The 25,363-nt window shown below is 42.3% G+C and overlaps 1 protein-coding gene across 1 annotated transcript in view; it reads right to left on the minus strand.

The window, feature by feature from the left end:
- Positions 1–1,529: 1,529 nt before the first annotated feature.
- The window catches only part of USP31 (ubiquitin specific peptidase 31), a 75,433-nt gene continuing 51,599 nt past the window's right edge, over positions 1,530–25,363 (minus strand). Inside the window, exons 8-16 of the mRNA XM_038763534.1 lie at positions 23,054–23,165; positions 20,842–20,936; positions 18,066–18,143; positions 14,659–14,788; positions 12,286–12,405; positions 9,949–10,174; positions 7,746–7,904; positions 4,576–4,728; positions 1,530–3,247 (exon numbers count right to left, since the gene is read on the minus strand). Of these exons, the coding sequence (XP_038619462.1) occupies positions 1,671–3,247; positions 4,576–4,728; positions 7,746–7,904; positions 9,949–10,174; positions 12,286–12,405; positions 14,659–14,788; positions 18,066–18,143; positions 20,842–20,936; positions 23,054–23,165 (2,650 nt within the window). The 3' untranslated portion in view covers positions 1,530–1,670. The remainder of the gene's footprint in view (positions 3,248–4,575; positions 4,729–7,745; positions 7,905–9,948; positions 10,175–12,285; positions 12,406–14,658; positions 14,789–18,065; positions 18,144–20,841; positions 20,937–23,053; positions 23,166–25,363) is intronic.

Raw genomic sequence — 25,363 nt, forward strand, 5'->3', positions numbered from 1 at the left:
ATGGGTCTGTAAACCAAACTAAACTACAGAACATCACAAAACTGACAAGAATTAATAATAATGATGGCATTTGTTAAGCACTTACTATGTGCCAATCTGAAGCCATGAGAACTGGAGATTCGATATAAATATGTAGCATAGCACATAACACCTCTATTCAAGGTGAAGTAACAAAATGCTTGCCAAAGCATCCTGACAGCCTTTCTTAGAAAGAACAAAAAAGAACATGAACACAATTCCATTACCAAAAAAAAAAAAAAATGAAAACAATGACAACGCAAGAGATGGATCCAAAAGCTCAAGGAAATGGATTCCATTTTTAGTTGTTCTTTAGAGAGGGGAAAAAAATGGAAAATTGCCCCAAGACGGAATAAACTTTGATCCCAACTTTCACCTCCAGGAGATGAAACCCGCAGCACAAAGTAAAAGAAACTGTATGTTAAAGAGTCTGGGCATATTCATAATAGAAATATTTAATATTTCATTATATTCACCTCAACCTTATATTACTGATTCTTGGCAGTAAGCTGCTGTTTTTATCCCAGGTTAAAAGTCTTTTAAACATAAACATGTCTGAAAAAGGCAGGATACAGCAGACTCCTTTCACTACATAAGAAGGGAATAACAGAAACAGAGGATGGCACTGCTATATCCTATGTATACTTTTATAAGGTACCTTATATACCTTACCAATTATATGTTTCCAGTTCTAAATCAATTTTTCCAGAGGTATAACTCTAAGAGCAATGCTATATTACAGAATCACAATTTCTTGGCAGATGATATTTTTAAAAAGATAAAAAAAGATACAGGCTAGCAACTGGCAACCCAATTTGATTTGCCTTATCCAAACTTCAGAGCCAAGGGATAGCTTAAACTATGCACACATCTCCATGGAGGTGACAGCAATGAAAGACTTCTCATCAGATTTTTTCAAAAAACCTTAAACCTGGTTGCATTATGGAAAACTGCAAATATTCTCTCGTGAGAAATGTATTTTTCAGTTTAATTCATTCACAAATGCTCACCCCTCCTATACTAGCTGAGTCTACACCTGAGAAACAACATTAGTGTTTAAATATTGCCCTAGAAAAAGCTTGAAGAATGGGGCAAGAGCCTAAGAAGCCACAGTCCCGCTAACTCCGCTGATACTGTAGCATTTTCTATAATTCACAACACCAGAAAGCAATCCACAGGGCAATGAGGATGGACTCAGATTAAAACCAAGGAAGAATTTCACAGCTCTACACAATGTACAGATTACAGCCTAACATTCACAGGTTTCAAAACCCTAGCGGATGACAAAAAGTTGTTGCATGTCACTAGAGAAAAATACATACAAGTGCTATGGGATAATCCAGGTTAAATTCTACAGTTACTCCAGTTAGCTTGGTATCAATGCTTTGCCTATGGCTACTATTTGGTTTGATGGCAGAAAAAGGTAAGGCGATGCTTTAACAATTTGCAGTTAAGTTTTCCACACACGCACATGCGTGCGCCCACACATACCACACACACACACACACACACACACACACACACACTTTTAGGCACATGAACCAAATTTACAAAACAAAAGCACAAGAAAAAATAAACCAAAACACAAGAGGAGGACTGGGAATAAATAGAGTCTTTCTTTACACAGGTAAAACACCTGGATGGCAGACGCCTCACTGAGGTTTTTGAGAAGGCCATGCAGATGTGTGCATGCTGGAAGGTAGTGTCTTCAAAGGTTTTTCGGCAGCTTGTTTACCCCCTGGGGACAGAGGGGCCCCTGGTTTTAACTGGGAAGACTTGGCCCCTCGGGACAGCAGCGAATGTTTGACCGAGGCAGGATCCTTAGAGACAACCTGCTCTTTAGCAACAGCGTTGACACTGGGAGGCTGGGAAGATGGCAGCTGGGTGCTCTTCTCAGGCCTGTCCTCCCCTGCGTTCCTAGAGACAGACCTGACAGAGCCGCCGCTCGCCTTTTTCGAAAGCAGAGTGGTTTTGCCGAGATCCGCGGACCGCCGGGTCTCCTTCTGCCTCAGGGCAGATTTGAAAAAGGAAAGCCCCTTGTCTTCTGACTTACTGTCTCTCTTCAGGCCTGACTTGGTGCCTGGGTTGGGGGAGCGCAGGCTGGCCATCGAAGAACTCCTCACTTGCTTGTTGTCCCCCCTGTTCTCGCCTCCTCTAGACTGACTGACTCCAGGGGAGTTGGGTTTGGAGGCAGAGAGGGAGCTGCCTTTGTCCGATCCAAGGCTCGATTTGGAGCCCTCCCTACTGAGGCTTCGGTCTGAAGTCCTGCTCTTGCTGCTCGAGGAGTGACCCCTTGAGACAGAGCTCAGGGCGGATTTTTTGGCAGGGATGGAGGGAGCCGTGGAGGCCGGGACAGAAGCCGACTTTGGCTTCTGATGAGCGGCTGACGATGCAGAGTCTTGGTGTTTGACTGTCAGTTCCTTCTTGGGTAGTGGAGGGGCAGGGGATGCGTGTCGCCCAGCGGCCTTGACGGAATCAGCCTTGCTCCTGGATGTCTTCAGAGAGCTTTTTAAGGGGAGAGGAGGAGGAGGAGAAGCAGTAGTCATTACAGAGGGGGTGTTTGAATGAGAAGACTCCTGATTTGCCAAGACCATCCTCCCTTTCCTCAAGCTTTTATCTGGTTCAGGAATTCCTTTGGAGTCCAGAGACTTTTTGGTTGTGCTGTCTGATTTCTCCAGGGGTAAGCCAGGGCCGCTGGGCGGTTTGCTCTCTTTAACGGGAGAGCTCTCAAGTGAGTCGCTCTGATCCACAAAGGCGATTTGATTATTGTTATCAAAGGGATCTAAAATAGGATGCACCCTGTCCCCTTGTCCTGAACTTATCCTCTGCACGTCTGCAAGGCTTGAGCCAGATTTCCTGACGGCCAATTCGTCTCGAAATACTCCTTCCATAACAGCAAGAGGAGCTCTCCCCTTTTGTTCACGCCGGCTGTGGCTGCCACTTGGATCCATGTAACTACTGGAAAGATTTCTCAAGCTACCAAAGCAGGATATGGAAACCTTGTCGTCTGCAGCCTCACCGATCTTCTCCAAGGTAGAGGAGGAAGTGTGAACTGGAGACTCCCCTGAGAAACGGGATGGAGAGTTAGAACGCAGTTGCAGCTTAGCAGACAGTGACCAAGATGGTCTCATACAGTTTTCGTTGACTGCCAGAGGGCTGGTGACAGAGGATCTGGAGGATAAGCTTTGGCGCTGGACGCCTCTTACAAAGGGTCTAGTAGAGAATCCACCTGTGGAAAAAGATAAAAAAGTGGAGCAGATTATATCCGGTAAGGACTGAGGCTTCCGTTCTAGTGGCAGAGGGATGAAGAATTTTTAACACATAACTGGTTGCTAGTGAACACGTGAAGTCTCACAGGAAAGGCTGAAAGTCGTTTGCTCCCAGATATTCATATAGTAGCCAATTAACTACAAACTCTATTGCAGGAGTCCGTCTATTGCCTACAGGGGCACCTCCAGGCTGTGAGCTGCCCTCAGGGAACGTGTTTACCTGCTCTATTGTAGTGTACTCTCCCAAGTGTTTAGCTTAGTACAGTGCTCTGCATACAGGAAGCGCACATTAAATACCACTGATTGACTGAATTCTGTACTGTGTTAGTGAAATCAGCATGTCAGAAGTAGTTTCAAAGGGAAATAGGAACCCCCTCCCCACAAGTGTAGCAGCGTGGCTCACTGGAAAGGGCACGGGCTTTGGAGTCAGAGGTCATGGGTTCAAATCCCGGCTCCGCCACTTAGCTGTGTGACTTTAACTTCTCTGGGCCTCAATTACCTCATCTGTAAAATGGGGATTAAGACTGTGAGCCCCACGTGGGACAACCTGATCACCTTGTATCCCCCCAGCGTTTAGAACAGTGCTTTGCACATAGTAAGTGCTTAATAAACATCATCATTATTATTATTAAGTGCCCTAATGCCTCCATACATACATTAACTGTATTAAGGCCCACTTGACGTCATGGTGCAGCTTTTAATGGAAGCATTTTTCCTAAAATCACTGCTGTATGTATAATACAGCAAAACTCACGTCCAGCAAAACACATAATTCAGACTCCACATTTACTGCTCAGTTCCCAGTTCCCTCCACATCACATTGTCTTTCTTGACAAGAAAGGCAGTAGCTGAAACTCCACACAGTAATCCCTCTCTCATGCAGCTGAAGTACACAATATGCATGGCTACAAATTCCACAATCCTTCATATTTAAATTTCATTCTTTGGACTATAAGCCCTCTTTTAAACACATTCACTCCTGACTCCTTGGTATTTTAGGAAGCCCGCTGTTGCTTTATGCATTGCCTTTAGCTAGAAAGGTGCCAGAAAGAAGGCTTTATATGCCAGCCTTGTTTCAGAGCTTGTGTTTACCACCTCCAAAACTTCCTAGTTCTCATTGCCCTGGTAATCCCATTAACCCCATAGATATATAAGCATCTTATGGGTCTGCCCAGAGCTTTACCCACAAATGAAAAAAGGGGATCTGAAAGTAGCTCGGTGGAAAAGGAAGAAGAGGAAATCGATTGTTGCTCTTTCACTTTCTTCTCCTTTAAACATTCATACACACCATCATCTTCGCTTCGTTCACCAGTCAACTCCACTGATTCCGAGAGTGAAGCCAGAGATGTGCGTCGGGAAGAAGCTGCAGAAGTGACGCTAGCCTGTTTGCTTCCAGGGAGCCGGCTCACCCAGTGTTCACACAGTGAAGAACTTGTGGAGCCTAAAAGGGGGAACGGGGATATAAATCAAACCAAGATCACAAGACCAATTATGGTTTTCATCCTCTCTTACAAGTTCTGCCGAATGATCAAAAGTCAATTTTTGATGCTCTCACTATTAGGGCTCAACTTTAACCGTGAGAAACATGAACTGGTCACGTTGGCTGAGGTTATGACGAACTCAAGAGAGAGTTAATTGCAATTCATTATTATAGGGCTGTAGCCATAAATAATGCAAGGGCAGAGCGAAGCATTTCACAAAGCAAATTTAAATTTAATAGCTGAGAGCAGTGGACTAGATCATTGCCCTAGGGCCATGTTCCTGGCTGCTACAGAATAAGAGCTTTTCTTTTCTAAAGTGAAGACTACTTGCTAATTTTTGGCGGCTTAGGTTTACAGTGATTTAAACGAACCTCCAATCAGACATGAGTTCATTTTAATAAAATCTGCCCCATGTACCTGGACTCACGTGTCTCTCTTCTGCTGAGTTGATCAGAGAGATCTATTCAATCATTCTCCTTAATACAAGCTGTTTTATCCCTTCCTTTGACTAATGGGTTTTGATGGAGAAGTTGTTTCTAACTGAGATGGCTTATTTTTGAAAACTTATCCAACATTCTGACCAGCAGGGACATAATGAGTTTGGCAACAGGTCAAGAGTGCCATAAATATTTGGGAACACAGAGCCCAACATTTATGTTCACCATCTCTTCAGAACTCAAGAGACCCACAAGTCAGCACTCATACCCCCTATAAATCCTATATGTAAATGGAAAAGTATATTAAATATACCCACAATTTACATAATCATAACCCTCTCTGGATATGCCTGAACACATAGCAGTGTATTCAAAACTTAAGCTATAATACTAGGTTCAGGGCTTGAAATTTAATGATGTCCACAAAAATGAAATTAACTGAGACCCTTCCTTTCAACAGAATGAAAACTGGGAGACAATCCAATATGGGAACTATCTCTGCTCTCCTATTACCAAGAGGTTTCTTGATTGAAGTTAGTATTCCTATTCATAACTAGCTGAACCCTAATATCATAACGTAACTATCTGAACCCTACTAGCACTGGTGACAACTTTATATTCCATCTGTGAACATGCCTGAATGAAGTAGCACAATCACCCTGGTCAGAGTTTACAAAAGAATACTTCTGAGCTTCTGTAGGCACATAGGTACCACACCCAACTGCTGCACTTATATATGTGTCCCATATATATTCGTGCGCACACACGCACACACACACTATATTGCTTCCTTCTTCTTGTAATTTATTTTAGTGTGTCTCTCACTAGATTGCAAGCTTGCTGCGGGCAGGAATCAAATCTATTTATCTTATCCCGCCTTGATTCCTGTATCAGCCTCCCTATCGACCTCCCTGCCTCCTGTCTCTCCCCACTCCACACCGTACTTTGCTCTGCTGCCCGGATCATTTTTCCACAAAAATGTTCAGTCCATGTTTCTCTACTCCTCACGAACCTCTAGTAGGTTAGCTACTCATCTCCACAGCAAACAGAAACTTCTCACCATTGGCTCTAAAGCGTTCAACCACATTGCCCCCTTCTACCTTACATTGCTACTGTCCTACTACAACCCAGTTCACACACTTGGCTCCTCTAATGCCAACCTACTCACTGTAACTCAATCTCATCTACCTCGCTGCTGACCTCTTACCCAAATCCGGACTCTGCCATACCCCGAAGACAATTACCTTTCCCAACTTCAAAGCCTTATTGAACTCACATTTCCTTCAAGAGGCCTTCCCTGACTAAGCCCTCATCTCCTCTTCTCCCACTCCCTTCTGCTCCACCTGGATTTACTCCTTTTATTCACCCCTCCCTCAGCCCCACAGCACTTACGTACCTCTCCGTAATTTATTTATATTGTCTGCCTCCCCCTCTAAACTGTAAGCTCACTGTGAGCAAGGAATGTGTCTACCACCTTTGTTAGATTGTTCTCACCCAAGCACTTATAGTACAGTTCTCTGCACACAGTAACAGCTCAATAAATATAATTAATTGATTTCCTAGCTCTCTTGTACTCTCAAGTGCATAATACAATGAATGCTCTACGCAGAGTAAGAATTTGAGTACTATTGATATGTACAATCATACTAGGGTTTCCATTCCTAGACAGAAAGGGAGGCTGATGGACAGAAGTCGGGGAAGGAAGGAGAAAAGGAAAAGGGAAGGCGCTTGGGGGGGCTTTTTGCTCTCAGAATGAATGCATCATAGGAGCATGGGTCTCCCTGCATTCACCAACAAATCAAACTCTACTGTCCACCTGAATGACTGCTCACTAGTAGCCATTCTGTAACAACTGCCTAAGCCTAGCTTGAAGGTACTGTTACTGACATTAGTACTTCAACCGAGTACTTTGAGAAGCATTATGGACTAATGGATAAAGCACAGGCTTGGAAGTCAGAAGACCTGGATTCTAACCCCGCCTCCACCACTTGTCTGCTGTGTGACCTCAGGCAAGTCACTTAAATTCTCTGGGCCTCAGTTACCGCATCTATAAAATAAGGATTATGATTGTGAGCCCTATCTGGGACACACTGTGTCCAACCTAATTTTCGTAAATCTAGCCCAGCGATTACTACAGTGCCCAGCACACAATAAGCCCTTAAATGTCTTTATAAAAAAAAAAAAAAAAACACACCGATTCCTTAGCAAAGTAACTATGTTCTAGTTCCAAGATCCCTTAACTAAAGGAGATTTGGATTTGGATTTTTCATCAGGCTGAAAGAATCAAAATTTTTTCCAAGACCCTCTGAGGAGTGAGCCACTATACCAAAGCTCATTCCTTAAGTTTTAAAAAATAATGAAACTCCACGCTGACTTATGTATACTGCCTCTTCTATTAGAGGGCAAACTCCCTGAGAACAGGGCTCACATCTCCCTTTTTTTGGATGTTTCCCCCAAGATCCCAGCAAACCGTAGGTGCCCAACAAATACAGTCGATACAGACTACTAAAACAGAGCAGCCTGGAGTTGCAAGACTTTACCTGCAACTGAGCTGTTGGCTGACCATGACGGGATGGCAGTCCGCCGCTGGTAGAAGAGGATATAAGCCGTCTGTTTGCAGACTTCATCTTCAGACAACTGCTGCACATTGCTGTCATCAAAGCAGTACCACAGCCCATCCACTGAGTTCTTACAGTAGGCTGCCAACAAGAATTTGCTGTCATTATGGAGTTCAGTCTCACCAGTCAGTTCATTCCCAATATGAAGCATTCAATTTAATTCAATGATAACATAAAGGCACTCATCTTCAAGCTACGGGGACAATTCAAGGATTTTTCATGAGAAGAGGCAATTAGTCTTTTTTATTTAATAATTTCGAAGACAGGCAAGAAAAACACGATTTTTTTATTCATCGCACTCAGGCAATAGGCTTCTACTGCTTTACAGGAAAAACTTACGGCAACTTCACAAAAAATGTAGTTAAATTAATCCTAACTCATAAATGTGCATTTTTCCATCTTTCAAGCGTTTCTTCCTCAGTGTTAGAACACAACATGCCAGTGAAAACACAATACAATTCTCTAGAACATACTGGCAATGAAAGCCTCAAAAACTGTTTGGTGTTTGCTCACCAGGCTGAGAGACAATGAAAACACAAAACACTGAATACTACTGTCTTTGCCTTTCTGGTCCTAAAAAATAGCCTGGATAGAAATAAAGAACATGCAAATTGCAGCAGGACCAACAAACAGAAACTCAGTGTTTACCAGAGAGAACAATCATCTCTCCTTTAAAAATGCTTTTTGGACCAAATTCTGTGAGATACATACCAATAATAATAATAATGATTGCATTTATTAAGTGCTTTCTATGTGCAAAGCACTGTTCTAAGTGCTGGGGAGGTTACAAGGTGATCAGGTTGTCCCATGTGGGGCTCACACTCTTAATCCCCATTTTACAGATGAGGTAACTGAGGCACAGAGAAGTTAAGTGACTTGCCCAAAGTCACATGGCTTACAATTGGAGGAGTCGGAATTTGAACCCATGACCTCTGACTCCAAAGCCCATGCTCTTTCCACTGAGCCATGCTGCTTATATATCCAATTTTGAAAATATGAAATTATTTTCTGAAAAAGGAAGAGGACAAATTATTAATATTGTGTGTACTGCTAAAGTAAATTGTTCAAAGGTGACAAACCAAAAAATCACAAATTTTGGTTTCCAATTTGGAATGGCAGAGAGGGTGAAACACTCCCAAGTCAGTATTTCAAATGAAAAATGTATCTTAGGAAACTATGGTAAGGAGCAGCATGGTCGAGTACAAAGGACATAGGCCTGGGAATCAGAGGACCTAGGTTTTCATCCCTGCTCTGCTAGTTGCCTGCTGTGTGACTTGGGCAAGTTACAACCTCTCTGTGCCTCAATTTCCTCATCTGTTCTCCTTCCCACTTAGACTGAGGGCCCCACATGGGACTGGCAGTGTGTTTGACCTGATTAAGTTGTTGCCTACCCCAGGGCTTAGAACAGTGTTTGATGCATAGTAAGCACTTAAACAAAATACTAAATACCCTGAATTCGCCTAGATTCTCTCCACTGTGAAGATTAAAAAAAAAAAAAAAGCCAACCTTTGAATGCAGCTGAGATTATTTAAAGTTTAAATGCACACATACTGGAGCTGGCAGAGCTCACCCCAGTATGTAAAGTTTGGGGGGCAAAGGATAATTTTAGGACAGGTAGAGGAGTTTTTCTCTGCCTTATCAACATTGATAGCAGTCATAGCTAGTAGTAACCTGGTAGTTAATTGGCAGTTGACATGAGGAAAGGTGATGGTTTTCAATTTGTTTGACATTTGAAAGGTGCCTATTGTATTTGACTTTTGGACACCAAAGGCCATTAAAAAAAGAGAAAAATTATTTTGTCACCTGAAAACCATTAATAATAATGGTAACTGTGGAATTTGTTAAGCACTTACTGTGTGCCACGGACTAAACTCAAGATCTGGGATAGAAACATGAGAATCAGGTTGGACACAATCCCTGTCCCACGGGGCTCACAGTCGAATCAGGAGGAAGCAGAGGTATTTAATCCCCATTGTACAGGTGAGGAAACTGAGGTACTGAGCACAGAAGTGAACTAACCTGATTGGGGTCACACAGCAGGTAAGTGGTAAGGGCAGGATTAGAACAAAATAACTAAGGGTTAACTAGAAAAGTCTCAAAGCTTTGGAAAATGGTGACAAGTTACCTGTATAATGTCCCCCTTGCATGGTCCCCTGATGATTACATACAGCATACAGATCATATATGTAGTCTTCAGGGTCTCTCCCAAGCCCATAAGGACGCCTCCATGGGGACCAATGAGATGGTAGACTCCAGCTACTCTGGCTTCGTTTTACCACATGAGGTGTCATGTCCAAGCCAGTCAGAGGGAATTTCACCATGTTCTGAAGCTTCACGCGCCTGTCCCCTTCCTGTTTCAAGACAGTACAGAGGGTACATAAATTATTGTGGTCTTAAAGCCACTAGGCTTTAAGGATTCCTGAACAATCGATCAATCAAGACCATTTATTGTGCACCTACTGTATAGACAGCACTGTACTAGGTGCTTATTCATACTCAGGTGGTGCAAAAGGGCTGAAATGGGAGCTGAAGATAGGAGGGGCGGTGATTAGAAAATTATCAGAGAAGGCCTCCTAGAGGTGCCCACACATTCAGGATCAAATCTCAGAGATCAACAGAAATAATCAGACTCAGAGTCGACCTGAAAAGTTATTGGCTTGACAGTTACTCAAGAAAAACTCATGAATTGATCGGAAAGAAATCATACATATATAGATGAAACATTACCAAGGAATAAATATGATTAAAAAATGAAACACAACCAACTTGCATGGATACTACATTTTAATATGACTAGTATCTTCAGTGTCCGTACTTCACATGAATACAAACAGAGAATTGCAACTACAATCTTCCAATACTTATCCTCTGGCTAACAGGCACTCAGTTCTGCCACAATGCATGCTTTCACTATACCCTTTGGCTAAAACATGACTAGGAACTACGGAATGTCAGTTTATGGAGCCTCAGCTTGCTGCATCATCATAGCAACTGCTCCTGAGCAAACAAGTTGCATATGGTTGGTAGTACAATGTGAGTTTTCCTTAACAAAAGGTTTTGCAAGACTATAGCCCTTGCATTACAGGTGAATTGTGTCTATCACATCTTTTCAGAAATGCAATAATTTTAAGAAACAAAACAAGTGCTCTGTTGGCAGCCTTGAATGAGAGAAATCCACAGCTAACCACGATCCATTATTTCAGTCAATTTCCAGGAAGCCAATTCCATAATTTCAAAAAAACTATGCCCCATTAATGTGTCAGCAATCTATGAAATGTCAACCCCAGGGGTACAGTCCAAGTGGGTAGGAAGAATCATTCGATCAAAGGTATTTATGGAGCATTTACGGTGTGTGGATCACTCTGCCAATTTGGTTGTATTGTACTTTCCCAAATGCTTAGGTGACATATTCCCTGCCTATGAGGAACTGACAGTCTAGAGGGGAAGACCAGACTTTAAAATAAATTATGGATATGTATATAAGTCCTTTGGGGCTTAGGGTAGGATGACTATCAAGGGTTTAAAGGGGCTCAAGTGCATAGGTGATGCAGAAGGGACAGGGAGCAAGGGAAATGAGGACTTAGCTGGGGAAGGCCTCCTGGAGGTCTTGACGGTGACGTGGTCTCCCATATATGAATGTGAAAGGGAGTTACAGGCCAGAGGGAGGACATGGGCAACAAGTTGGCAAGCACACATTACTACCACTCTGACAGCCTTACTAATTCTCTTCTGCCTCCTCATCCACCCCCAAACCCATAAAGTATTTAGGACATTTGTTAAGCATTCATAGAGTATTAAACCCTGTATTCAGAGCAGAGTATGCAGAGATGGAGGATTAATCACTGGACATTTTTGAGGAGTGGGGAGATGTTTACAGCATGCTATTTTAGGAAAATGATCCAGGTAGGAGAGTGAAGATTGCACCGGCGAGGAGAGAAACTGGAAGCAGAAAGGTCTGCAAGGAGGTGGATACGGTTTGGAATGAGTCTGATCTGTATCTATCCCAGCACTTAGCATGTGCTTAATTATTACCAGTAGAAATCTACAGCCACACCCCAGAAAGATTTTTTGCGGGGAGGAAGGGGAGGTGTGTTAGAAAGGTAAGGAGCAATGCCCAAATTTTGTTGCTGGCTGGAGACAACATTCTCCATATTGCCATATTCTGGGTAACTATTTGTCAGAGCCACTAAAATAGAAATGCTACTCAATCATACTCAAATAAGCCTTACAAGTTGCTATGCAAGAAGTAATTTGTGAAGATAACTGGGATATTCGGATTTTGCTCTAAGAATCATTCCTCTAAACATAAACCAACTAATAAGCATACCTGGAATATAATATGCATCTTTTATGAACACCAAACCACAAGGAGGAACTATTCTACTGCATTAAAAGGTAACCTGTGGAATGCTGAAAGCTTTTGGACCCTAGAGGATTTTATATACCCGGGGGCCGTTCTTACCTGTCGAAATCTCTTTAAATGTACGATAAGGACATCAGGCAAAGTCCACAGACTCAAAGTTATGCTCCCCTGCTGAAGCTTCTTACAATGGGGACAACGCCAGGCATCATCTGGAGCAAGCTAAGAACAACTTTGGTTAGCCACACCACGTGATTTTTAGGCAATTTTGAACAGAACAGCTTGTCTATTTCTTACCCAGAACTCAGAATGGCCCTGATAATCAAATCTGCTGCAACAGATTTGGAGCCAACGCTGAGGGGAGTGGGGAGTGGAGGGGGGTAGGACAACACCTCTCTCTGGGCCCCTGAACCTCTTCTAAGCACTGGGACTTTGCCCCTCTCTTCCTCCTAATCTTCCCCTTCCAGTCTTATTTAAAGCCTTAATTTTCAAAGCAAAGAGTTGAATTTTGATAAAATATTGTGAGATAGTTTCACATTTCTTAGCTATTGCAGGAAAAAAGAACCTTTCCTCTCTGCTTCCCAGCCTAAATAAAATTTTAACCTCTACAGAAACCTTAAGGTTTCTGTTGGGAACTACACCCTCAAAATGGAGCACGAGTTTCTTGCAGAGACCACTAAATATTTATGCTCCAATCCCCCCACCCATTCTTTATACTGCCAAATATTATACTAATTAAATACTTTGAAATCTGAAAAAGAACTGTTTTCAGAAAGTAGAGACCTACAGCCCTAACCTGATTTTTCTAATTTCTCTCCACAGAGAAAAATCTTATTACCTCTCAGTTCATACTTGTTTTTTGTGCCAGGAAATGCCCTATTAGAATTGTGCCCTTCACAATCATTTAGGAATCAAACACACAGTACAGTGCTCTACCACATTAACCGTTCACGTGGCTCAGTAGAAAGAACCTGGGCTTGGGAGTCAGAGGTTGTGGGTTCTAATCCCAGCTCTGCCACTTGTCAGCTGTGTGACCTTGGGCAAGTCATTTCACTTCCCTGGGCCTCAGTTCCCTCATCTGTAAAATGGGGATTAAGACTGTGTGCCCCACATGGGATAATCTTGATTACGTTGTATTCCCCCCCCCCCCAGTGCTTAGAACAGTGCTTGGCACATAGTAAGTGCTTAACAAATACCAACATTATTATTATTATTATTATTAAATATCATTGATTGACCTTTAATGAGCTCATACTCAGGTGTGCATACATACTAGCCAAATCAAAATATTTAAAATGAAGATAAACAACAGGAGGGTGGAGATTAGGGGTTGGAGTAAAATGGGAGTTGCAAGATATGACAATGCAGAGACACGGGGGGGAGGAGGGGGGAGAATAAGAGGTGCAAAACATGACTGTGAGGACAAAGGAAAATTAAGACCCAACCAGACAAGCACAGACCACCCGTTCTACATAAGGTGACAAAAGTGAGGAATGACGACAGGTGGCACGCCTTGAGATAAAGGAATCAGCAGGTAATTTGTCCCTTTTATTCACTGTAAGTATTAGGCACATTACAAGAATGAAAATATGATTCTACAACTAACAGAAAACAGCGCTCACCCTACATCTAAATCCAAGTCATTTAACGCTTGGCCTAGTGGAAAGAGTATAGGCCTCAAAGTCAGGGGATCTGGGTTCTAATCCCAGGTCTGCCACTTGCCTCCTGTGTGACCCTGGGCAAATCACTTGAATTCTGTGGGCCTTAGTTTCCACATCTGTAAAACAGGGATTCAACAGTTGTTATCCCAACTACTTACGGCAGTGAGTCCCATGTGGACAGGGACTGAGTCCTACTGATCACCTTGTAACTACCCCAGTGTTTAGTAGTGCTTTTGTTTTTTTTAAAGGTATTTGTTAAGCACTTCCTATGCGCCGTGCACTATACTAAGCGCTGGGGCAGAGAAGCAGTATGGTCTAGAGGCAAGAGCATGGGCTTGGGAGTCAGAGGACGTGAGTTCTAACCCCGGCTGTGCCACTTGTCCGCTGTGTGACCGTGGGCAAGTCACTTAACTTCTCTGTGCCTCAGTTCCCTCATCTGTAAAACAGGGATTAAGACTGTGAGCCCCATGTGGGACAACCTGATTACCTTGTGTCTACGCTAGTGCTTATAACAGTGCTTGGCACATAGTAAGTGCTTAACAGATACCATCATCATTATTATTACTACTGTTATACAAGATACTATAAGATACAAGATTGTACAAGATATGAAATAATGTTTGGTAAGAGCTCAACAAATACTATCGTTATTATTATTATTATTATTATTATTGAGTTCAATTTCAAGGTTGAGTGTACTTGCAAAATCCCTGTAAATTTACAGATGGAGCTCCAGCCAGTTGACTGAACATTTTAACTTTCTCCCAATTCTCTAGTATAGATTTGATATAAGAACGGTTTCCACAACACTTACCTGCTCCTCTTTGGTGTAAAGTTGGAAACATTGCGATAAAGTGCAGGTCTGAGGCTGATTATGTTGCTCCTTCTGCAGACGGACACTCTCTGCATCTGGAACATATTCATCTTCAGTATTTACAAATAGGCTGCGGCAAGGAAACAAGAGGTTCAGCAGAAAGAAAGGTACCCTATGAAATTGACATAGCAATTGTGGTACCTTCAAAACTAGCAAGTTCAAGAAACGGCTTTTAAAATGCCACTTCACAGTTTTAGAAGCCAGGAGTTGATTATACTTCAGTTAATAAGGCTGCAACCAAAAAGAACAAAGTAAGAGACAACCAGAAGCAATAAATATGTGCTATATGCAGAAAAAAAATCTCACCAAAGTCAGTTCTGCTATAATAAATGTTTTCATTGCACAATTTAGTTTCAGCAAGATGGAAGCACTAGGGAATACACCTTCCACACACAACTCTATTCTGCCTATAGCAGGTCACAAATTGAGGTAAGTAGATTTGGTGTAGGAAGAAAAGGTTCTGGGCAGGGTATTGTTTATGGCACAATTATCGTAATGCTTCCCAACTTCAGGTTTCACGTTAACATATACCTCATATCATCTTGTGTTTTTGCAACTTTAGAGTACTTCATATAATGAAATAGCCATAAGTAGCAAGGGTATAAAATATTCACTTGTCAACAGAAATGTAAGAATTTGATTACCTAAAAATGTCATTCATGATGATATCTTCAAATCCTTCTGATCCCATTAAAAGCAATGATTATTACTGTATAATTTTTCCAGAACACGAGATTCTTACAGAATAAAACTACTGCATTATAAAAGAAATGACACACTAACTGTAAAAGCTGCCCTTCAGGTTTAAATATAGTACCGAAGGTGAGATTTTTTTTTAAAATTGGTGTGTTTGCAAGTGTGGTTGACAGAACCAATAGCACAGCCGACAATCCATTCAATATGGTGGGCACTTGTAACCCCAGGTGTCTATCTGTGAACACTTCTATGTCTGTCTCCCCCCTTAAAAAAGTGTGAGCTCCTTGTAGTAAGGGAATATAACTCGTGCGTCTGTTGTACCTTCCCAAGCACTTTAGTACAGTGCATTGCACCCATGCATCCAGTGGACACTCAATAAATGCCATTACCACCAGTGTCTGGCACTGTTTTCAGTTCTCCCTCTCGGTGTAACAATCTTCCTGAAGCCTCTGTTCTAAAAGAGAAAGTCATTCCCATTTCTAATTGCTTTGCACTGGGCTGACCTACCTTCTGCTCCTCTATTCCAGTTGGCCAAGGCTCTGCCACAATGTTTAAGGTATTGCTTCCCAGCATCTTTTAAAGTAGTTACTTGATCAATTCCGCTGATGGCTGCTCTGACTAGATGACTGCAGGATACCCACTGTCCTCACACAATTCAACGATGGGCTGGACCAACAAGCACTGTTTCGGTGTTTGTGGACTGACTGAATTATAGGACCTCACTAAGGTGATCGCTTCTTTCTGTTTAGTGTTCAGTACTGCACATTCATGACACTGCTGAAATGGCTCTTCAAGTTAGACGTGGCATCTGTGGATGGTCTAAGTCCCCCAGCCATGGAGGAGGTTTGGGCATTACGATGGCTCTATAAATCTTGTAGAGTGTCTGTTTGCCATTTTCTCAAAGGAGAGTCAATTTTTTAAGACTCAGTTTTCTACCTTTGCATCAGTGCAGTGGGCTGCCTATGGAACACATTCAGGAAGAATATTTACTGTCCTGAAGTAATGTGGCCTAGTGAAGCACTTGTCTGTGCCTCAGTTATCTCAACTGTAAAATGGGGATTAAGACTGTAAACCCTTGTGGCAAGTAGTAAGCACTTAACAAATACCATAATAAAAAAAAATCAATTTCTTATCACCTCTGGGGATAAGGTTTTCTAGCTTCTGAGGTCGTCTTCAGACTGTCCATCCACAGCACTTATCTGATTTTAACATAATCATCTGCATATTTTATTTGGTGTATACTCCTCCTACAGACTATAAACGTCTTGCAGCAGGGATTGTGTCTACTAACTTTATTGTATTTTACTCTCCCAAGGCTCACCACAGTGCTTTGCACCCAGTACATGCTTCATGTATCTGTTATATTGTGCTGTACTCTCAAAAATGCTTAATATAGTGCTCTGCACACAGTAAGTGCTTCAAGTTTCTGTTACACTGTTGTGTTGCACTCTCCCAAGACCTCAGTACAGTGCTCTGCACAGTTGGCACTCAGTAAATTTGACTGATTGATAAATGCCACTGAAAGATTGATTTCCAGAGAACAGTCACCAGCAATTAGAAGCTACTGAAGAGCAAATCAAGAACTTCCAATGATGTTCACGGCCTGTTGAGCTGAAAGTCTCTCAGAGGATACGAATCATACTTTGACAGTAGCTTCCAGCATTCCTTGGTGCAACAAGAACAACTTGCATAAAGCTGAACTAGACTCAGTTGTGCATTACTCCTCTGCTCAAGAGGGGATCAAAATGCTATTAATTCTGACAGAGCCTGCCATATCATCATTTGGTACAGAGCTGCCAGAGTCCAGGTTTAATGATCCTCCTTACTTGGGTAACAGAAAATTTAAAAAGGAGGATTTTTTTTTTCCAACCTATTCTTGCACTACCTTGAAAACCAAACAGCTAGGGTTGCCTCCTTCCCCACATCCAACACTACAAGAGCCAAAGCCCAGCCCCAGTGGAAGCGAAGAGCAGGCAGAAAGTAGGACCCTGTGCAGCCAAGGTCTCTATGCCATTATGGGCTCTGGGGAGGAGCAGGTGGCCACAAAATGACCAGATATGCCTCTGTCATCCCGTACCTGAACCTAAAAGAGCCAAGCTTGCCTTACCAATCTTTAGGTGCTTTTGATATACTAATAGTAAGTATGGTATTTGTTAAGCACTTACTATGTGCCATGCCCTGTTCTAAGCACACTGGGGTAGATACAAGTTAATCAGGTTGGATACAGTCCCTGTCTCACGTGAGGCTCACACTCTCAATCCCCATTTTACATATGACGTAAACTGAAACACAGAGAATTGAAGTGACCTGCCCAAAGTCACACAGCAGACAGGTGGCCGATATGGGATTACAGTCCAGGTCCTTCTGACTCCCAGATCTGTGTTCTATCCACTAAACCATGCTGCTTCCCAGGGACTATGAACACCAACGGTCCCAATTAAATATAGACAACCACACAGCATTCCTTGATTTAAGAAAAAGGATAGAAGAATTTGGAATCAACCATCAAGAAGCAGGATTCTGAGGGCTAAGGACAGAAGGCGATTCCCTTATTTCTTGTCAGATCTGGAAGGCCAGGATCAAATTGGGAAGACAATTATAACAACACGGAAGACAATTATAAAACCAGTGACTAATTAAATTATACTCACTAATCTTTTGTCTCTCTGTCCCATTCTACTATCAATTTCACATGAGCAGAGCCACCATGTCCACATGACTTCAATGCCCTACAATATAAGAAAAAACAAACACTGCATGATTGCCTTAAAAGAGGACTATATTAAATCTGCCACCCAAAAGAACATAATAAATATCATTATTAGATTATACCAATGGTCCATCCTGCTTGGTAGTCTGTCTCAGACACAGGTAACAAGATGGTTGAAAGGATAGTGTGGGGGCTGCTTTCTTTGATAGCCAAATCAATTGTTAGAGATGCATGATGTATCATTCCTAAATTTTCCCCTCAACAATCCTAACCTTCCCTTCAGTAATCCAAGACGAACTGCTTGGACAAGAATTTCACCAAAACCATATTGCTTTTTGGCTTGTACAGCTTCCTGTGGTAGTTAATTCGATTTGCTGATGATTTGCTGAGTGAAGGAAATATTTCCTTTTGTGATTTGAATTTACTGCCTTCAATAATAATAATAATAATGATGGCATTTATTAAGTGCTTACTATGTGCTAAGCACTGTTCTAAGTGTTGGGGAGGATACAAGGTGATCAGGTTGTCCCACAGGGGGCTCACTGTCTTAATCCCCATTTTACAGATGAGGTAACTGAGGCGCAGAGAAGTTAAGTGACTTGCCCGAAGTCACACAGCTGACAAGTGGCGGAGCCGGGATTTGAACCCATGACCTCTGATTCCAAAGCCTGGGCTCTTTCCACTGAGCCACACTGCTTCCCAGATTCGACAGTGGCTGCAAAGGGATTTGTTGAAGTTCAGTCAATCAGAACTCCCCTCCCTCAAGGGACAAACAGCTCTGGCTTCATACACAAGCTTCTTCATCCCTCAGTCTTCTTGGTTACCCATATCGGTATATTCTGTAGCTGGGCTAATCCAATCTAAACCATGGCAACTGTATGCAGTAGACTTTGTACAATTGCAAAAGCTCTGCTTTTTGTTTCTTCTAGTATGTTCCTGAAAATGCCCAGAACTTTACTGAAATGGTAGGGGACTTCTCAGACCTAATTTAACTAACAAAGACAAAATACAGGTAGAACTACTTAAAATGATCCTCCTTACTTGGGTAATAAAAAAAAAGGAGGGTTTTTTTTCAACCTATTCTTGCACTACCTCGAAAACCAAACAGCTAGGGTTGCCTCCCTCCCCACACCCAATGCTATAAGAGCCAAAGCCCAGCCCCAAAGGAAGTGAAGAGCAGGCAGAAAGTAGGACCCTCTGCAGCCAAGATCTCTATGTCATTATGGGCTCTAGGGAGGGGCAAGTGGCCACTAAATTACCAGATTTGCCTCTGTCTTCCCCTGCCTGAACCTACAAGAGCCAAGCTTGCCTTACCAACCTTTAGGAATTTGGGAGGTTATGACAGATTGTAAACGGAATGGGGGGGGGGGGGGGTACCTGTGAATTGACCCCTGCAAACAGTTTTATTTGCATGCTTCAGTGCTTATTATTTTAGACTGTTGCACTTTACTTCAGGTTGTCATTTGTAATGTATTCTTATTGTTCTATGTGCCTGTCCTACCTCTCTCAGACTCGGTGCCCCTAATAGTACAAGACTAGGTGTTTGCCCCAGCACTTAATACCGTTTAATGTTTAATACCTGTTAGTAACAATAAGACATCAAAAATAAGCTGGGGACAATGTCTCAATTCTGATTTACTGGGTGGCAGTGAGGTCACCATAAATTATTTCTAACCATATTTTTAGAGTTTGTGTGTTTAAGTAGTCACTCCATTCCAGCACAAAAAATGTGTGAAGATTCAATGAATCACTTCATCTGTGAAGGCATCAAGTAGATTGTCAAGGGAAGGACTCTTCTTTTCCCAGTTAAGTTCTTTCTTTCTTTAGCTAACAGAGAAGGGCACTTTGTGTAGACTTGACCCACAGCCAATATTTATAAAATGAGTATGATCATTTCGGTCATCACCTACCACGCATGGAGAAAGGATATTAATAATTGGTAATGAAACCATTCATCAATAGAGCACTACTAGAAAATGCCAAATTACCCACATTCTTATCCTAGGAACCATCCAGGAAGTGCTTTGTGGAATACCTGAAGTCTAAAGAGATTTTAAAAATCAGAATCTGACCCAGTATTTCATGTGAAGCTTCCCTTCAGAACAGCAACGTTGTCCACTTTCCTAGCATTGCTACTTACTTGGCTATTCAGAAAGATCACAGAAACGGCAACCCGAAGAGGGATCTGAAAGCACCTTGGTCTCGGTTATGAAATTCACACTAGTCCTTGGTCTTTGGATGGGAGTGGGATTTGCCTGTGAGGTTTACAACAAAGACTTGACTGTAATCCTGGTGATAGCATCTTCCTGGCACAAATACCAGAGGGTGACATGCCAGGACACCCCTACATCATCGATTCTAACCCCCGTTTTGCCTCATCAAAAGACACATGCCTGGGTCGCTGTTTCTATGCTCTGTGCCGCTCTCCCAGGCTCCCTTGCTGCGATCCTCCATTCACATGGCAGGAGGGCCGTGAGGGTGCCTGAAAAAGTGGCACAGTGTAGAATCCAGTAAGCTCACTGTGGGCAGGGAATGTGTCCGTTATACCGTACTCTCCCAAGTGCTTGGTACAGTGCTCTGCACACAGAAGCGCTCAGTAAATATAACTGACTGCACCCCAACCGTGACTGCCACAATGAACCTGCTAGGCTCTTCCCCAGTTATGCCTCAGAGAAGACAACACACTCCGCCAAGAATGAGGGAAAACGCATTTTTACCTTTCTACAGCTGGGTGGCAGAGGGGCTGCTCCTCCTGCGGTAGCAGGTATGTTATTCCCACAACACTGACCACTCGCAAACTGAATGGACAAACCTAATTTAAACATAAAACAGTTAGTCCAAAATGCTGAACATTTCCAGGAGTTACTGGTGGAATGCTCATATTTGTTACTGCGACTAAGATTTTCAAACAACTGAAATCCATATATTTCAAGTCTCTTAGACTGGTTTATTTTCCAGGTTGAATAATTCCAGGTCCTCCAATCTTTCCTCTTAGGATTTATTTTCCATCTCTCGAATTACATTCCTTGTAGGCAGGGAACTTGTCTATCAACTCTGTTGTATTATCCTCTCCCAAGTGCTTTTACTTAATACAGTGCTCCACACACAGTAAGTGCTAAATAAATACCACTGACTGATAACATCCTGAGGATCCTTCAATCCCCAATACATTCTATACATCCATTTGGTTGGGGCTCAGACCTAGGCGCTTTTGCAAAGAGTTGGCAGTGCTGAGGACAATGGAGGAATAAACCCGACCCCTTTAAGACTGTAAACTCCTTGTGGGCAGGGAACGTAGACATTGCTTTTGTGGTACTTTCCCAAAAGCTTAGTACTCTCAAAATAGGTTGTCAATAAATGCCATTGATTGATTAATTGCAGAAGCTACATCCTAGAGAGTGAGCATAAAGCCACATATTATACACACATTGTGATTTGTCTTAGCTCTTAATGAGCCCAAGTAACTTCCTGTAAGAAAATCAAGCATTTTGGGAGGAATATTAATGCTTTCATACCGCATCTTCCTCAACATTAAACAATTCCCTAGTGTTCTAAAATAATTAACTCTCTTCCCAAAGTCTCTAATTTATGACTGAGGAATAGATTAAGCTCAATTTCAGGAATCATAGGCATATTACAAGAGTGCTCATCTTAGATCTTCACTTTTTCATTTTGGCATAAATGTGAATAAATCAATTAGGAGTCAAGTCTGTTCTGTGATCAGTTTGAATGCTTAGATTTTCATGGGCCCCAATTAAATAGTGTCAGTAATTTCCCAACTTTGGTAGTAATAATATTTATTAAGCACTTACCGTGTGCAGATGACTGTACTGAGTGCCAAGGAAGACAACACAGGTGGGAAAAAGACATGGTCTCGGGCCCGGGGGCGGTCAATATTTTTGTACATCTAGTTCTTCCCCAACAATGTATTTTCACTGTGCTTTATCGGACAGAATTTAGCTATGGATAAAGGAATGTTCTTCTGACTAAGCTCATTATGTGCCATGAAACTATCTGCTAATTCTGTTGTACTGATGACGATGGTAATGATGGTATTTGTTAAGCGCTTACTAAGTGCCGATTACTGGTTTAAGCACTGAGATAGATACAAGTGAATCAGGTTGGACACAGTCCCTGTCCCATATGGGGCTCAGAATCATAATCCCCACTTTACAGATGAGGTAACTAAGGCCGAGAGAAGTGAAGTGACTTGCCCAAGGTCAGAGAGCAGACAAGTGGCGGAGCAAGAATTAGAACCCTGGTCCTTCTGACTCCCAAGCCCATGATCTATCCAGTAGGTGACACTCTCCCAAGTGCTCAGTACAGTGCCCTGAACATAACAGGTGCTCAATAAATACTACTGATTGATTGATACTGGGAAGATGAACTGTGAAGTAGAGATAATAGGTTGCCTGCATGCATGCATACCAGGCAAGGTGTGCAATACCATACACAGCATGAGCAACTAATTCAGTAGGAAGAGAACACCCCCCCCCCCCCCACAACCGCCGCTTTACAGGAGAACTGTGTGCAATTTGCTTCCCAATCTTTCTGGGAATTCCAAATCTAAGAGTTGCAGAGGGCCAGCACACTACTGGGGCTAAAATCTCTACCCTGGTTGTAAATGGTTATGGACACTGGGTGCCTGATCTTAAAAGTACTGACAATGTCGCATGGTCCTGTAATGACTTGGGTCATTACTGGCTCTAGGTGCAATTTAGCAAGACCTCTGAATTAAAATCTCCAGGAAGATTTAGCTTACTTAAGTCATCTGTCACCGGATCGCAACAAGGTTGGCTTTTATCCTCTGAGGGGAAGGAGCTCCTAATTTCTAAATTAATAATTTCTAATTTCCCTTCCAAAAGCTCAGTTTCTTCAAGACTTCACAGAGGCATGGAACTCAGGAGTATCGGATAGAATATTACGCACCTGAATGCAAACTGTCGGCCTCAAGAAATACTGCATCTTCTCTAATATCTCCTTCTGAAGAAGATCCCAGGCTATTGTCTTCTCTAGGTGCAGCACAAACGGTTGTCCAAACCTAAGAACATAAGCATTTTATGAACTTTAACAATTACAGCTAGTCTTAGCCCTGTGATTGTTTAGTTTACTGGTGTCCAAATTTTTCTCTCTAAAGTCATGACAGAATAGTTCAGGCATGGCACTAAGAATTATTTGTAACTTGGAATGCACTCTCCAAGGTCAGGATCAGAACCCAGATCCTCTGACTCTCAGGCCATGCTTTTTCTATTAAGCCACACTGCTTCTCTCAATGCACTCTCCTAAATGCTAAGTACAGTGTGCTGTAATAACAATAATAATAATAATTATAGTATTTGTTAAGCACTTACTATGAGCCAAGCATTGCTCTAAGCACAGGGGTAGAAACAAGATAATCAGGTTGTCCCATGTGGGGCTCACAGTCTTAACCCTCACTTTACAGATGAGATAACTGACGCACAGAGAAGTTAAGTGACTTGCCCAAAGTCACACAGCAGAGAAGTGACAGAGCTGGAATTAGAACCCACATCCTCTAACTACCCAGCCCATGCTCTTTCCACTAAGCCACTCTGCTTCTGCTCAATAAATGCTACTAACACTTGTAGGTGAAACTGACAGGAAAAAGCTGAGTTTCTATTTGAATATTACACAGCTGAGGAGACAAAATTGCTCCCTTCAAGGTCCGCTAAGCCAGCCTTTCCACAAAAGTACACCAGAGAGAAAAGTGCAATAAGAATAATGATTTTTCCATGGAAATTACTGGATCGCCCATTACCTCAGCATAGTAAGGTAAAGAAATTCCAGGTTCGTAAAAATGAATTTAATCTGGTCTCTAAGGACTGTCTCTATATGTTGCCAACTTGTACTTCCCAAGCGCTTAGTACAGTGCTCTGCACACAGTAAGCGCTCAATAAATACTATTGATTGACTGATCTAAAAGAGTGAACTACTTGATCATTTAACATTTCAAAATCATATAGTCTGAATGCCTGATCATTAAAAATTGCTGAAAATTTAAAACACCTTTTTTCACAAACAATTGACTCAAATTCTACATAAGGTGTCCCTTTAGGAAACCTACAGGTAGGTCCTCCAAACTTGCCAAGCTGCTTGATAAGCACTCTAAAGCTGCATGAATGGTAGGGCACAGCTGCAATGAAATTAAACGTTCTAAATGAGCGACGTTGAATATGCCATTTTTCAATAACTGGAAAAATCAAAGAGCTTTTCTTTAAACCCTTAAAATGGTCCAAAGTTGGACCTATGTGGACCAGCATGGCCTAGTGAAAAGATCATAAGTTTGGGAGTCCGGAGGCCAGAAATCCAACCCTGGCTCCACCACTTATCTACTTGAACAAGTCACTTCCTGGCTCCGCCACTTGTCTGCTGTGCTCTGTACATAGTAAGCGCTCAATAAATACGATTGAATGAATGAATGCTATGTGACCTTGGGCAAGTCACTTCACTTCTCTGGACCTCAGTTCCCTCATCTTTAAAATGGGTATTGAGACTATGAGCCCCACGTGGGACAGGGAGTGTCCAACCCAATCTGCTTGTACCGTGCCTGGCACACAGTTAAGTACTTAACAAATACCATTATTATTATTATTATTATTATTATTAACTTCTCAGGGTCTCAGTTTCCACAACTATAAAATAATGATTAAATGCCTGTTCTCTCTTCCTCAGATCATAAGCCTTTTTTGGGACAGGAACTGTGTCCAATCTGATCCAGCCCTTATCCTATCCTGACGACTTCAGAATCAGCCTCCCTGCTGACCTCCCTGCCTCCTTCCCCTCTTCAGAACATACTTCACTCTGCTGCCCAAATCATTTTTCTAAAAACCATTTGGTCCATGTTTCCCCACTCAAGAACCCCCAGTAGTTGCCCATCCACCTTCACATCAAACAGAAACCCCTTACCACTAACTATAAAGCACTCGATCACTTTGCACCCTCTCTTACCTCAATGACTTACTACTACAACACGGCACGCACACTTCATTCCTCTTACACCAAGCTACTCACTGTACCTCGATCTCATCTTTCTTGATCTCGTCATCACCGACCCCTCACTCACATCCTGCTCTGGCCTGGAACTCCCTCCCCCTTCATGTCCAACTGACGATCACTCTTCCCCTTATTAAAATTATACCTCCTCCAAGAGGCCTTCCCCATCTAAGCCCTCATTTCCCCTTATTCTCTTTCCCTTCTTTATCACCCTTGCACTTGGATTTG

The sequence above is a fragment of the Tachyglossus aculeatus genome, chromosome 21, assembly GCF_015852505.1.
Source record: "Tachyglossus aculeatus isolate mTacAcu1 chromosome 21, mTacAcu1.pri, whole genome shotgun sequence".
In the NCBI taxonomy this organism is placed as follows: Eukaryota; Metazoa; Chordata; class Mammalia; order Monotremata; family Tachyglossidae; genus Tachyglossus; species Tachyglossus aculeatus.